The 14,875-nt window shown below is 38.6% G+C and overlaps 2 protein-coding genes across 4 annotated transcripts in view; one reads left to right on the top strand and one right to left on the bottom strand.

Moving 5' to 3' along the window:
• The first annotated feature begins 537 nt into the window (after window positions 1–537).
• On the top strand, window positions 538–12,202 carry TMEM184C (transmembrane protein 184C). The gene is made up of 10 exons (XM_062573884.1): window positions 538–721; window positions 2,452–2,582; window positions 2,681–2,717; window positions 4,663–4,868; window positions 5,691–5,765; window positions 6,677–6,770; window positions 8,410–8,522; window positions 9,176–9,275; window positions 9,779–9,950; window positions 10,383–12,202. The coding sequence occupies exons 1-10, from the start codon at window positions 605–607 to the stop codon at window positions 10,673–10,675; spliced, it is 1,338 nt and encodes a 445-aa protein (XP_062429868.1). The 5' UTR covers window positions 538–604; the 3' UTR covers window positions 10,676–12,202.
• PRMT9 (protein arginine methyltransferase 9) overlaps window positions 3,707–14,875 on the bottom strand; it is a 34,295-nt gene continuing 23,126 nt past the window's right edge. For 2 of the 3 annotated variants that reach the window (XM_062573881.1, XM_062573882.1), the window contains one exon: window positions 13,531–14,675. In XM_062573881.1, coding sequence (XP_062429865.1) covers window positions 14,460–14,675 — 216 coding nt within the window. In that variant the 3' untranslated portion in view covers window positions 13,531–14,459. Of the gene's footprint in view, window positions 3,917–13,530; window positions 14,676–14,875 lie in introns of those variants that run through there. The other variant, XM_062573880.1, reaches the window with a different exon arrangement.

Genomic DNA, 14,875 nt, shown 5'->3' with positions numbered 1-14,875 from the left:
AAGCTACCGAGCTAAAGCGCGCCTGCCGCGTGAGGGGCACCTCAGCGCGCCACCAGCCGCTCGCCCAACTGACATAACGGACGCCGCGGCCAACCGCCGCCCCACGCGCGCGCGGGCGGTGACACCTGTGGGCGAGACCACTGCGCTACGCTACGGGGGGTGGGGGGAGAAAGGACAGGTGGAAGAGACCATCCTTCGGTGGAGGGGGGGCGGCCACTCGGTTACTAGCCATTGCTACGGCGCGGGCCCGCGGGCTCCCGCTCACCCCCCCGGTGGGCGGGGCAACCCCGATGGGCAGGGCGAGAAGCCAATCGGCGGCGGCGGCGGCCGGCGCTGCGGCGATGGTGGTGGCGGTGGCGCCGGCGCCGGAAGCGCCGCGAGGCGGAAGTGTCGTTGGGGAGGCAGTGGGCGCGCGGTAGCCGGGGCGCGAGGGGAGCCCCGCGGCGGCCCGGGGGCGGCGGCAGATGGGAGGCGGAGGCAGCGCCGGGGCGGGCGGGCGGACGGCGGCGGCGGCGGCGGCGGCGGCGATGCACGCCGCGCTGGGGCTGCCGGGCCCGGCGCCGAGCCGCTGAGGCGCCTGCCGGCGGGCGCGGCCGCCGGGAAGATGCCGTGCACCTGCGGGAACTGGCGGCGGTGGATCCGGCCGCTCGTGGTGCTGCTTTACATCGTGGGGCTGCTGGTGGTGGTGCCGCTCTGCGTGTGGGAGCTGCAGAAGCTGGAGGTGAGCGGGGGAGCGGGGCGGGGGCGCGGCCCTCCCCTCCCCCCCCTCCCCCCTCCCCCCCCCCGCGCCCCCCGGCGGCGGCGGTTTGGGGCGCGGTCACAGCAGCCCAACGGCCGCCCGCGTGCCCGGGCCGCGCTCGGCGGGGGCTGCGGCAGTGCCGCCCTGGCCCCGGCGGGCCTCGCCTTGCTGCTGCGGGGAGGTGTCGAGCGGGAGCTTTCGCCTCCCCCCCGGAGTTATTTCGCAGGACTCGCGGGCAGAAGCTGCGAGGCGTTCGCGCGGGTTGCGCGCGGCTTGCACTGAGCTTGAGGCTTTGTCCGCTTAAAATCCAGACAAGGCAGGTGGCTGGGAAAGAGGAACTGAAAAACAGTTTTGTGATGCAAATGTTGGTATTTAAGACGCTATTTAGGCACAAACGGAGCAAAACTGAGCAGGATGGCAGGATAGAACAAAATAGCAGGATTTCTTTCTCCTGGTTCAATAACTCTAAGTTCTTAACTGTATGTTGAAAGCAATTCAAGAAGTGATGCAAGTTTGCTGTGAAGAGCATGCCTGGAGGAGCGCTGTCACTCCTACATGCTACTTAAGTTTCAAAACTTAAGTTGACATTGACTCATTTGAATAATGAGTGTTATTAGTCGTAACTTAATGTTCCAGGTAATTCTGTGTGTTCTGGCAGAATTGAAATAATAGGGAAGCTTCTGTTTCATGTGATGGTACTGTAGCACAACATGGTATTAGCATATGAATTATGCAAACGTGGCAGTATTACTTAACTAATGGAAAGTAAAGATCTTAACCTTGAAATATACATTATCCTATTTAATATGGGCTCATTCCACCAGATATTAAGTTTCTCCCAGCATAGTTTTATGCCTTGAACAGTAAAGTCTGTATTCAGTGTATTTTATCCTGTTTTGTAACTGGTGTGCCCTGTTCTGATGCCTTCATATGTTTAGCATTATCTGATGTTTCAAAATAATTAAATCTTTTACTGGCAGGGAAATTACTCAGACTTTGAGATCTTTGAACTGGAAAGCAATAGAAGTATGAGATGCTTATGTACAGTAGGAGTGTTTTTTTTTTTTTTTTTTAGTTGAGAGATGTTTCTCCTATCTGCTTTAAAAACAGTCTTTCATGTTTCTTGCTTTCTGGTGCTTGGAGATTACTAATACAGATCTTTTTTGAAAGCATTTGAATTCGGAATCACTTAGGTTTTAATAGGCATGTGTGTACACATGCAAACACACATGTATGTATGTAAATGTGTATTTCAAATTGCTAATTGAAACTAGTTGATATTCATTACTAGTTGGAACTTGATTTTAAAACTAAAGATACTTTAAATTTAGATGCTGTCAGAAACTTTATAATGAAGCACTAAATCAAGAAAAGTTCCAGACCTAAAGTGAAGAAATCCTGTAAAGAGTGAGCACTGATGTGATTTTCTATAACATTATTTGGTGGTGGTGTTCTTATTTTGGTTTTGCAAGACTACTCATATTTTGCCTTAAGTAATGTACTCTAAACCAGATTAATGAATGACAAAAGTTTATATATTCAAAAAGAGCAATTAGAAAAATTAAATGTAATTTTGGGGTATATATTTAATGCCCATCTTAATCTTTCAATTTTTTACTGTGAATGAAGTTTTATTTCCCTTGCACTACTACCAACACTTTAAAGTATTAATACTGAAATTTTGATCTTGCTTTTTTTTTTTTCCTTGTAAGGTTGGAATTCATACCAAGGCATGGTTTATCGCTGGGATATTTTTACTGATGACTATACCAATATCTCTCTGGGGAATACTACAACACTTAGTTCATTACACTCAACCTGAATTACAGAAACCAATAATAAGGTAGCATGTCGTGTTTTACCTGTACTGCAAATATTAAATTTAATTTGGACTAAAAAATACTTTCAATAATACTAAATGTTCTTTTGTTATCATAACAGGATTCTATGGATGGTGCCGATCTACAGTTTAGACAGTGTAAGTGTTCTCTGAACTGTTAACAGATCAATAAAATGATTCTTGTTTGCTTTGGGGGGGTGAGAGAAACTGATGTCATGATTTGTAGAAAAAATGCTGCCTGGGAAGGCATAGTTCTAGAAAATTCAATGTGCTCTTGCTTATAGAGTACATCAGATATATAGTTTTAACAATATTATGATCTGATTCTGGAGCTTGTGGGATCATTTTTGTGACCCCATCTTAACTGTACCCTGTCTATTCTTGAATAACCCTTATGACAGATGTGTAAAGGGCAACAGGTACCTCATTTTGGTCCTTCCAACTTCAGTGAGAGCTCAATAAGAAGCCTTAGAAGATCCAAATGCAGTCTCAAGTCTTGGTGCCTTACTTGAGTTAGGCAGAGTGTTAATGTTTTACTTATTTTTTTTTTATTGCTTGAGGGACAAAGGATAAGATCGCACAAAAAGTCCTCTTCCAAATATCTTTGTGTCAGCCTCTATTAGTAGTACTAGATCTTGTTTGTGTAAATGTCACCTGCTGCTTCATGCAGAGAGGATTTTAGCTAAAAAGTTAAGCAACATACTAAATCTGTGAATTGTACAGGATGTGGTTTACGCAGTCATCACCTCTTCACATCCTAAATACTTCTTTCTCCCGTAAAGAAAAACTTTCCAGGAACATTTCCTTTGGTTTCTCATCCTCTCTGCAATCTCTTGAGCATTTACAAAGTGTCACCTATATGTATGTTCTCCCTTTTTTGAAAGACTGGGATTTAGAGTAACTAAAACTCCTCAGGAGAGTGGGGAGGAAAGCAGTCTTATCTGTTTCCTGTGGGAAATATAAACTGTTTCCCACAGGTTGATACATTCAGGTTGATACTGCAATTTCAAGCACAGACTTTGGAAGAAAAATTCCCTGTAGTTAAGTGAGCTGTAGTCTCGTGTTCAGGAGCATTTCTGACAGATAATAAGAAAATGCTTCCTTATCTCTTGGATTTTATGGCTTTTATTTCATATGTTGCGTCTTCTTAGAACACACATTCTGAGCTGAAAATACTGTTCTCTTTTAGGATTCAAGTGGTATAATCTCAGTTTATTGGAGTCAATATCACATCTTCCAAAGAATTGCAGCAGGTGTCTTCTTAGCTGAGATGAGGATGTGAAGCATTTTCCTGTAGGTCTGATGAGTAGATTAGAGAGGGTACTATATTCACTGTACTGCAGTTGAGAAAAACATAGTAAACTCAGAGTCCCTACCTTTATTAAAAACAAAAAAGAAAAGTAGCACAAACTGCATAGGACAGTGCAACAGCAGTGTGATTCTTGGAAATAAAACTGAATCTGAAAGCTCTGACAGCTGATCTATAATCACAGTTTTGCGAAACAAGTAAAAAAAAAAGTTTTCTATCTGAAATTCTAGCGTAGGGTGATGATGACTGAATTCCACTTTAAGGCTAATCTGCTGCTGTCTTACACAGCTTGCGGACATGCCAGAACCAAAGCTTACATGTTAGATATGAAAAGAAATTGACTTTGTACTGAAGGACTAAAAACCTAGTTCACAAATCCATATTGGCAGTGAATATATCAATTTGAACAAACAGTTTTCTTTTGCGCCTTCCTAATTAGACTAGGTCATGTGTAGGCAACCATCTCCTTAGTAACTTTTAAATTAAAGGCTGAATTGTATGGTCACAAGGACAAAACACTTCTTGTGATGTGCTTTAAGAATGTTTTCATTTGAGGGAGCCGGAGATGCAATCTGAAGTTCTACTTGTATTTTTACAATACGGTATTTGTTAGCTGTAACATCACACGTTTACTAAACAAATACTTCAAGTCCTGTTTAATTAGTACCTCTTGTCTAATGAAGTACTGCTTGCTAGTATAGCCAGCCAGTGTTGTCACTGGAATCAGTTTTACCTTACCTGCATGTAACTTTTTGTTTATCTGTCTTTTTACAGTGGATAGCTTTGAAATACCCCAACATTGCAATATATGTGGATACCTGTCGAGAATGCTATGAAGCTTATGTCATCTATAATTTTATGGTTTTTCTTTCAAATTATCTAACCAACCGGTATCCAAACTTGGTATTAATAATAGAAGCCAAAGATCAGCAGAGACATCTGCCTCCCCTGTGTTGTTGTCCATCATGGGCTATGGGAGAGTGAGTATCTGATTACATAGCTTAAAATTTAAAGATGTCATCATATAAAAAAGTTTGTTTTGTATTTAGTAGCATAACTGTGGCTGCTTGGCAGTCAGTTTATGGTTTGCATGCACCTTGTTATCATCTGTGAACCCCTACTGTAAGTAGCTGTGAATGTTTTCACCTGAATGTTTTCACCTTGCTGTGTAACATCCTAGAAATCACACTTAAGTTAATAACCTGAATTAACTCAGGTAGTGCTGAAGGACATTTGCTTATTTTTGAAAAATACTAGGAAAAGATTTCATTGAATTTGCTTCCTTTGTTATCCTAGAATGTTTGCTAAAAATATAGATTCACTGATACCATATACCCCATTGCTTCTACTTCCATAGCTGAAGGAAGAAAAGCCATATACCTATGAAATGTTTGTATTTCTGCATGCTTAATCTGATGAGCAGTGTAACATGTATTTTCTTCTCTATTAGGAGATTTTAGATTTAAAATTTAAAAACATAAAAGACAAATTCTGAATATAAGTTGTTCTTAAACCTCTTAAAGAACTGATAATTACTTTCTCGTTATTTAACAGAGACAGAATTTTTCCATGGCTGAAATAAATGAATCACTGAATTATTTCATTTATGTATTTCTATATAGTCTAGGCCTGTTCCATTGCATGCACACGTGCTATGTACTGTGGTGCATGAAGTTAAAGTAATTTCAATTTAATCTCCTAGGAAACAAAAATCTAGTTTAGTTTAACTACTTAGGACAGGAAACTTCCATAAGTAAATTTTCTTTTAAATTTTCATACAATGAATTCCGTTTCTCTTGCAGAGTTCTGTTGTTTAGATGTAAACTGGGTGTTTTGCAGTACACTGTTGTCAGACCATTTACTACCATTATTGCTTTGTAAGTATGCTCATCAATAATTAATACTAGTTTTCAGGATGTAATTTTGAGTTACACTGGAAAGAATTTCCATGTCCTTTGTATTAAATCAATGCAGTTTAAAAGAACAGCTTTTTTATTGTGTTGCATTCTAAACAAGTCTGAGCAATTTGCATTGGCCTGTGATTTCTTTGATTTCTCTATAGGAAATGATTACTTGCAGAATTGGAATAATAAATATTTAATGCCCGCTGCTGAAAGAAGCGGGGGAAGATTAAAGTAGTGTTTATGTAGGAAAGATTTTTATAGCACTGATTGCTTCACTTCAGAGTCATCTCTCTCTTCTTGTCTCTCTTTCCCTTTGGTTTTAGCAGTTGGGAATTTTTAAAGTCAAATTTTACATAAGCTATTTAAATTTATTAAGCTTTTCGTGTAGTAGGCTTGGCTGTGTGCCATCGTGCCATCTAATCTACCATTGCTGTAGAGGAATAGCAAGCAATTATGTATGTTGATGCTGAAAGTTTAAGTTTATAAACTTTGTATTGATAGTTATTAACTGTTAATTCTGTGGGACTGTGAAAATCTGCCATTCTCAAAAAATACTGGTAACAGATTAAACCAAAACAATTTATGTTTAATTGCTGAATCTGTTCTACGTAAGATATGTTAGCTCTGTATCTTTGCTCTTATTTTCTGTGCTAAAAATCAAAATAACTTGCCTGTATATGTCATGATATTCAAACACTATTTTCTCTGTAGAAAATACAATATAAACTTGCTATTCCATATATTGTTGAAGACTAATTCCTGTGCAGATTCCCAGTGCTGATATTTGAGTACGGGAATAGATTTTTGGATTCTAACAGTTGGTTGATGTTGATCTAACAGTTGATCACCTACTACATCGCGATTAATTCTAAAAATTCTTTCAGGATTTGTGAGCTAGTCGGAGTATATGATGAAGGAAACTTCAGCTTCAACAATGCTTGGACTTATTTGGTTATACTTAACAACATGTCACAGCTAGTGAGTATCAAGTACATCTTTCTGTTCTTTTAAGTAATTATATTAGTATTACGCAAATGTTTTCTTGCATGAAGTATTTAGAGTAATTGTGTTAGTATCGAGTAATTCTTATGAGTAGTAGACTTCCCACTGCAAGTAAAGTTTTTATGTTAAATACTACATGCATAGAATGCTAGGAAAACATTCTATAATATTCTCAATATCCTAAAAAGTGTTGCTTTTACTATTAAGCTCCAAAAATTGTAGTGTCCCACCTCTCTGCCCTAAACTCCATGATGGGGGGAATGGCCCAGGCATGTGAGAGCTGCAGGCTTGCTCCTCTGTAGGATAGGTGACTTCACTTACCCTGTTAGCTTCCTCCCAATCACATAATGAATCAGCAGGGTAGTTATGTTAAAAATACTGTGTTACAAGGCTAGTGATAGCAAGAGTCTGAGAAATGGAAGCAGTGCAAGAGGCACTGAAATTCTAGCCTCTCTTGTGCTTTGTCTTTGAAGGGAAAAAACTGCATAATTACAAGCTTTTATTTGTTTGTTTAGCTTATATTTGGATTTTTAGAAATAAGCTTAGCTCTTATCTGACATTTTAGCTTTTAAAATTGAAATTAACCATAACAAACTTCAAGCATGTGTGTTCTAGAGCAGAGAAGTTCTTCTAGCATGGAAGTGTCTGACTGCAAAAACCAAAAGGTTGGCTTAGCAGCCAGGTGACAGGGAAAATGTAAAATGTCAGCCCTAGACATGAAGGTATCAATCTGGAGACCAGGGATTTGATGGCTTGCTGGGAAAGCAGAGGAATGATTTCTTCATTTCATCTAGAGCATATTACAGATGAGTCTTTGCAAGAAGAGAGAGCAGCAACTCTGGCTCCTTACTCTTTAGTATTTTAGTTTTCTTTAGTTTTCTTGACAACAGCAGCATTTGTGAAAACAGCATGAAGTCCCATCTGAGAACAGTGTTTTCCTGCTACTGTCACCACTGTGTTTGATGGGTCACTGTTACGGAAAGAGCTGCAATTTTTTCCTGTTGTGACAGCAATTCCAGCAACAAAGTATGCTCCAGTGTATCCCACTGGTTGGCGTGATTACTTGAGCTGTAACAGGCAAGGAATGTGTGAAAAGGAGATCAGTTATCAGTTTGGTTTGGTCTGTAAAAGGTGAACTTGTTCAAATTTCCAGTGAAGACTTCATTCATTGCATATTCATTTCTCATAAAGAGAAATATTCATTTCTCATGAAGAGAAAACCTTTGGACATTTCAACAGAAGCCTTGAATGAGTATGTGTTTTGTGTGCCTTTTTTTCCTAGAGATTCACTTAATGATGAAAACATTTCACAGTAGCTTCCTGTGCTTTGTTTTACTGTGTGGATAGATCACCTCTGTTTCACATATGTATGTAAATGTATCACATATGATACATTTCACAAATACAAGTTCAGACACAAATAAAAGTCTGTCTTCAAACAGAAGGGCATAGATTCCTTAAACCCAAAGCATCTTTTCTAAAATAAGCAGCTTTTTAAGTTTTCATCTTACAGCGATACATTTTTTTTCATAGTTGAAGAGATGCTGTGAAACAATTCCCTCCAAAATAAACAAGGATTTTAAAGCTTTTCTCTTTTTCTTTTTTTTCTCATTAGTTTGCTATGTATTGTCTAGTGCTGTTTTATAAAGTACTCCGTGAAGAACTGAACCCTATCCAGCCTGTTGGCAAGTTCCTTTGTGTGAAGATGGTAGTCTTTGTTTCTTTCTGGTAAGTGAATTATTTGTTACTTTTCCTCTTCCAGGATTGATCATAAAAGAACTAATAAAGCTGCATGTGTGACTGAGGTTAAATGCCTCAAAAATCTACCATAATGTTAGTAAAGTGCTGTGAGGGGAAAAAGGATACTCCAGATATAAATCAGTGTTTTGGACATAGCAGTCTTGTTCACTTGAGATTATCTTTTAGACTTGCAAGTGTGTAGATGATTCCCAAGAACTTACTTCATTTTAGAATCTTCATTTGCAATTATTTCATTTGCATAGCAATTTAAAGACTTCTCAAAATAAGCTGCTACCTGTATATTTCAAGCACTGCTCACACTCAGCTGCTAGTAAGGAGATGCATTTGACTTGAACATTAATATGTGCGCTGCAGTAATATCCTAATAAGCAACTTGTTCTAATAACTGGGATAACAAGTTTCTTTTGTTGACTTTTCTGACAGTATTTAGGACCATGGGGGAATGACTTCTCTTCCTAGGCCTGCATTGTTTTGTTTTCTTCTTAAAATCTGAATACAAACAGTAAGCTTCTTGGTGCAGAGATTCTTGCTGTTTATATATGGTCTGGGGACTTGTCTGCCAGTCTTGTTTGGAGGCTTTTACACACCACTGTTAGAGTAATAACGAATAATCTTTACAGGCAAGCTGTTCTTATTGCATTGTTGGTGAAAATTGGTGTTATTTCTGAGAAGCACACCTGGGAATGGCAAAGTGTGGAAGCTGTGGCTACAGGCCTACAGGTAGGAAAAGACTTACTTACTTTTTGAGAGGAATTGCTATGTACAGGATGCTGTAGCTGATCTCAAGAACTCTAATACTGGCATACTTGATTAATATAGGCTAGATTAGTACTGGGTTTGTTATAAGTTGGGTTAAGCATCAGTCAGTCACCTTACATGTGCTTTATACTCAGCACTTTCTATATTCTTGTGTTGTCTAGGAAGCATGGAGAATTTCTTTTGGCTCTCCTTGCAGTTCTTCTCAGAATTAATTCATCATAGAGTTGCTTCTTGTTGAAGCTTCACTTCCTGTGAGTCAGTCTGCCAGGCAAGGACTGATTTGCATATGTATATAGTACATATGGCTGCCTGAGGTCTGCCAAGAATATTGGAGCTCTGGTGGATAAGTAGTTGATGCCATTTTCCCGAGACAGTCGCTCTCTATCAGTCTTTTGATGGTCAGGTAAGCCTAGAAACTTTCTGCAGTTGTGAATGATTAGTTAGCATCTCTCTCCTTGTTACAGGATTTTATCATCTGTGTTGAGATGTTTCTGGCTGCTATTGCTCATCACTACAGTTTTTCCTATAAACCTTATGTCCAAGAAGCTGAAGAAGGGTCATGCTTTGACTCTTTTCTTGCAATGTGGGATATTTCCGATATAAGGGCAGATATATCGGAACAGGTTCGAAATGTTGGTGAGTAATAAAGATTTGTATGGTCTGTTGACAGCATGTGTATTTTTTACTTCATTTTATACTGCTAGCCATCACTCTAATACCTTGATAATATCCTATTTGAAACTAACGGCAGCTGCATCTGTAGAGAATTTTCATGGCATGTCTAGTACTTTGTTTTTTTTCCAGTAATCCTGCTCAAGGAAGAGCCTAGTTCTTTATTTTTAAAAAAGATGAATCCCAAGTATAGTTTGGGTCTTCTTGGTAGAAGAAAAGGATTTTTTTCAGGTGAAATTTCTTTTATAAATAAAAGCTAACAATTTCCATGTAAAACCTCTTAAGAACAAAGGCTAGCTTTTTAATTCAGCATGTGTGTCTTATACAGTATATCTACAAAAATCTTAGTATATTGCTGCAAATATTAAAAGGTATTCTCATTTGGCATAATTCTAGGAAGGACTGTTTTGGGCCAGCCAAGGAAAATGTTTTTTGCTGAGGAGCATGAACAAAATGAGCATACAAGTTTACTGTCTTCATCTACGCAAGACCCTATTTCTGATGCTTCTTCAATGCCATCTTCACCCATGGGTCATTACCAGGGGTTTGGACACACTGTGACACCCCTCACAACACCCACGACAGTCCCTATAGTTGATGGTATTTATAACACTGCTGCTATTCAAGACACTGAGTCGTCACCTGAACAACAGGACAGCTTGTTGGAGAGAGCTTTGGATAAAAGTTAAGCTCACCTTTTCTTTGAACGTGTGAAGGAGTCTCTAACTTGCCACACATGTCCTTTTATGTGTACTGTTACTGATGAAAGCTGAGAATATGTGGAAAAAGCTACTGCACAGAGAGGAAGAGGATATGGCTCTAACTGACATTAATTCCGAATGGATGTATCTGTGGTATCTCATGAAAACAAAACACGCACACTATGAATTTCTGCATAAATTTACAAATCAATTCCTTAGACTGCTAAACTGCTACACACTTATACTGCACAAAAGGATGAGTATATTGAACTTAAACTGACTTCTACTAATACAAAAGATATATTTGGAAACTTACTCTTCTAATACAGGAAGTGTAAGTATAACTAGCAATGGGAAAAGTTTAATTTCAAAAGCTTCATTAAACGCAGTCAGTAGCAAAAATTACTTGTATTAGCTTTGGTTGTTCTCTTATGATGGTAACTTCCATATCCCAGTGCTCAGTAGAGAAGGAAAGAAATAGTAACTTCTGTACACATGCCATTTTCTTCCCTTTCCCACACAGTTAACTAAAACCTTTTTCAGGAAGATAATTATTACAGAGCATCAGTGAAGAATCTGGAAAAACAACATCCCATGCCCAGGACACTAAGCTGGTGTTTCTGTTGTCCTTGTAGCTCATAATTTCTTGATAACCTTCTATGTTCAGAATAGTCAGCCAGGAAGACATGTTTTGGATGAATACATTACACCTGGCTTCTTTTTAAAGTGAGAATAATGGTTGTGACCTTAAGCTATATTGGGGGAAAAACTAAAGGATGTCAAAATGGAAATAAAAAACAAAATTGACTACTTGGTTTGGGTTGCAATAAACTCTTTAACACTTACTTAAGACTTTCTTTAAGCTGTTAAAGCAGGATATCCTGACAATGCCTCTGTAGCAATTTGTATTCATCAGTTTGTGTATGTGTGGATATTGTACTGTGCTTCTGGTATAGCCTGAACTCAAATGTAATAGCTGATTTTTTTTTGTTTTGTTTTGTTTGTTCGTTTTTTCTGCCCCTTCCTAGGGAGGAAAAGACATTTGCCCTGGTAGAATTAAGTAGCTAGTCTAATACTGGAGTTACTAGCATTAAATTTCAGACCAAGAGAAAGTACACTTGTATCAAAATATTACTATTTTGCAAAAGTGGCAAAATAGCAGGGGTACTTCTTATCCCATTAACAGATTTTAAATAGTATTGCATGTTTGCAATCTGACAAAAAAAATAGTGCACTGATACTTTAAGTGAAATCTGCGATTTATTTTTCAACATTGTTGCCATTTACAGAGTAAATGTTTAGTTTCTGGTTGCTATGGTGAACTCATCTTAAGTGCTTTTTGCAGTACTAGTGTGATATAAATATTGCACCTTAATCACTAGGCTGCATATTTTATAGCTGACTATGTACTTGCTGTATCTGAAGTTAGTGAGAAGGTGCAAATCATACTTTTCAATTTGCCAAGTCATTGCCTTTGTAAATAATTAAGCAAATAAAGATTTTATTTAAACTGTTCACTTTGTATTTGATTTACTGTTATAGTTGCTTAAGATGTGAATTGACAGACATGAGGAAAGTATCTTCTTTGTGGAAAAAAAGGGATTCATAACTAAGACAAATGCTTGTTAATTCTTCTGCTATTTCAAGGCTTGTAGTAGAAAAGAAAAGCTGGACTGAGCTTATGAAGAAATGGAACTTCCATAAGTGTTTTTTTTTTTTTTTTTTTTTTTTTTTTTTTTTTTTAATGTATTACCCAAAGCCACCTTCAACAAGGAATAAACCTGTAAAAGCTTCCAATGCTTAGGGAACCTCTCTGGCCCTGTAGGCACTGTTGGAAATAGGACTAGCCTGGGCTCTGCAGATAAACAGCTGGATGGGCAACAATGAAAGTCACATCTGAACAATGAGCTACATAAATATTGCACAAACCCCACTATCTGTTTTGTTTTATTTTGAATAGTTGATGTTCTGCCTGCTTGGTGTAAATAATTATGTAAGTTGGGGAGGAAGTTTTAATATGGAAGTGGCTAGTTAAGTGTCTTGATAAGAGAGTCACATGGTGCTTCACAAGGAAGTTAATTCTGGAAAGCTACTACACTGCTTTACTTTGAGCATTTCTTTAGTGTTAGTTCAAAAGCTACACAATTTCAGTTGTTACTATTTGCATCATGCTAAACTGAGTTCTTCATTCCTTGGATGTGGTGCTCTTGCATGCTATAATGAAAAAAATCTTTCTGGTAGAAAGTTGTAGGATCATACTTTCCTATTAAAATTGCTCTTGCATTTCAAGAACTTCTCCATTCTACCCCATCGTTTTTTTGAAAACTACAACAAGATGCTTAATAGACCTATCACATTCATGTGAACTAGCTAGGTACAAGTCATTCTCCTTGTTTCTTAACTATTTGTTTCCCTCCAACAAAACTGTTTTATGTCTAATCTTCTCCAAACTTCTCATCTGAAGTTTCACCTTACCTTGAACACTGCTACTGTGTGTATTGTGACTCTTGGAAAGAGGGCAGTATTCAGTTACTTTATCTTCAGAACTTGACTTAGTCATAACCCCTGTTTTCAAATAATTGGGTGGAGGACAAGCAGCCATCAGGTTTTATGGCAGGCTGGGTCAATCAACTCTTGCTTGCAATGAAATTATAAGAAAAAAATACTAGTGGATATCTTTTCACGGGTTTTTGATAAGGGAAGATCACAGAAGTCTCTTCTATGTGGGGATTAAAGCAATGACACTGAAGCAGCTTAGATGCACAAATACTTGCAGCTGTATTGCAAACAGTTTTTCCCCCCTACACATGTGCAGGTAGAAGCAACTATGTAAAGCACAAAAATTAGAACATTTTTTCATCTTTTATTTAGAGAGAAAGTCAACAGGAACCTGTTGGAACCCTATTACCTGTGTAATGCTGCAGAAAAGGAGCAGAAGTACTGTGGTGCATGACTGATGGAGTATTTCACACCAGCTTTCACATAGCCTAAGCCCTCAGTCCCATTACATTACCAGACATACTGTGATTCTCTAAGGTACTGGAAGTTTCCAAGCTTGACCTTCGCTGTACAACTTATTCTACAGCCTTCTTTTATGACTCATTATAATTGTACACATACAACACTCACTTGTGATAACTGCAACTGGAATGGTAGGCACATTCCCTACTACAAGGTGAAGATCTCAATACATTTAAGTAAAGCTGTGCCTAGGACTGAGAAGTGAAACTCAGGTTCAGGAAAACAAGGTCTCTTCTACCTTAAACAGCCACAGCTGTTTTAATAACACACTTCATCTCTGCTATAGTCATCCAGATGCTTTTTCTCGTACTGCTGCTGATGGGGCACTGATACGAGTTCTATCAGTGACCGTGAGAGCGGGACAGAGGATTTACACAGCATTCCGAGCTACAATAGCTGAACATCCTAAATGATACAGATTTACAAATCAGGTGCTTTCCTGTAATAGAAGTATCTATACAATAAGTCTCTTTCAGAGTTGTTAGAAATCAAAAAACCCCAAACAACAGCTGCTAGCACTCACTTTTCTTGCTACAGTAAAAACAGTATCTCTCTTCTAATTGGCTAGTAAAATAGCCTTGAGGTTTGAGTTTCAGTTAATAAATACTTAAAAATTTACAAAATTTACAGCAATAAAATACCCTCTTTGATCAGCAGATAAAATGTAGACTTTAATATAAATATCAGTTACATTGAACAACCTGTGTATGCATAGATAATTAACCCAACATCCATTTGCAGGTGACATTCTTCACTGTCTTACTGTAATGCTAATATTGCTTTTATGATGCTGGACATCAAGCACAAGTTCATCTCCATGCTGAACCTGGATAGGCTTATCTAAAACAACTGCAGCTTGTTTCCAATGTGAGAACTCATCTGACGTATTCAAACTATGGTCTTCATCTAGATGTATGTGATACCAAAAGGGAATTGCAGTGACTTGGCCAGACTTACAAATTTTCACCTAGAAGTATTTAAAATATTAGTTTAGCCATTTACATCTTTTCAAGAAATCTTTGAATCAAATTCAAAGGTACAGTAGTTCAAACCATTTCTACCCATTTCAGAGAGGCCTGCCAGTAAGCAGATTCTGTATTGAAATTTGCATTGCAGATGAGCAATTAATGAAGAGCTCTGAAGAGAGGCAGCAAAGTGTACTTCTGA

Source organism: Rhea pennata, chromosome 4, assembly GCF_028389875.1.
Source record: "Rhea pennata isolate bPtePen1 chromosome 4, bPtePen1.pri, whole genome shotgun sequence".
Classification (NCBI taxonomy): domain Eukaryota; kingdom Metazoa; phylum Chordata; class Aves; order Rheiformes; family Rheidae; genus Rhea; species Rhea pennata.
This window is presented reverse-complemented; position numbering and strand designations above follow the sequence as displayed.

Excerpts from the sequence above, each read along its gene's own strand:
- TMEM184C (XM_062573884.1), top strand. The coding sequence starts at position 605 with ATGCCGTGCACCTGCGGGAACTGGCGGCGGTGGATCCGGCCGCTCGTG. Across the intron at positions 2,718-4,662 it reads CGATCTACAGTTTAGACAGT|TGGATAGCTTTGAAATACCC; the intron begins GTAAGTGTTCTC and ends GTCTTTTTACAG. Across the intron at positions 6,771-8,409 it reads TTAACAACATGTCACAGCTA|TTTGCTATGTATTGTCTAGT; the intron begins GTGAGTATCAAG and ends TTTTCTCATTAG.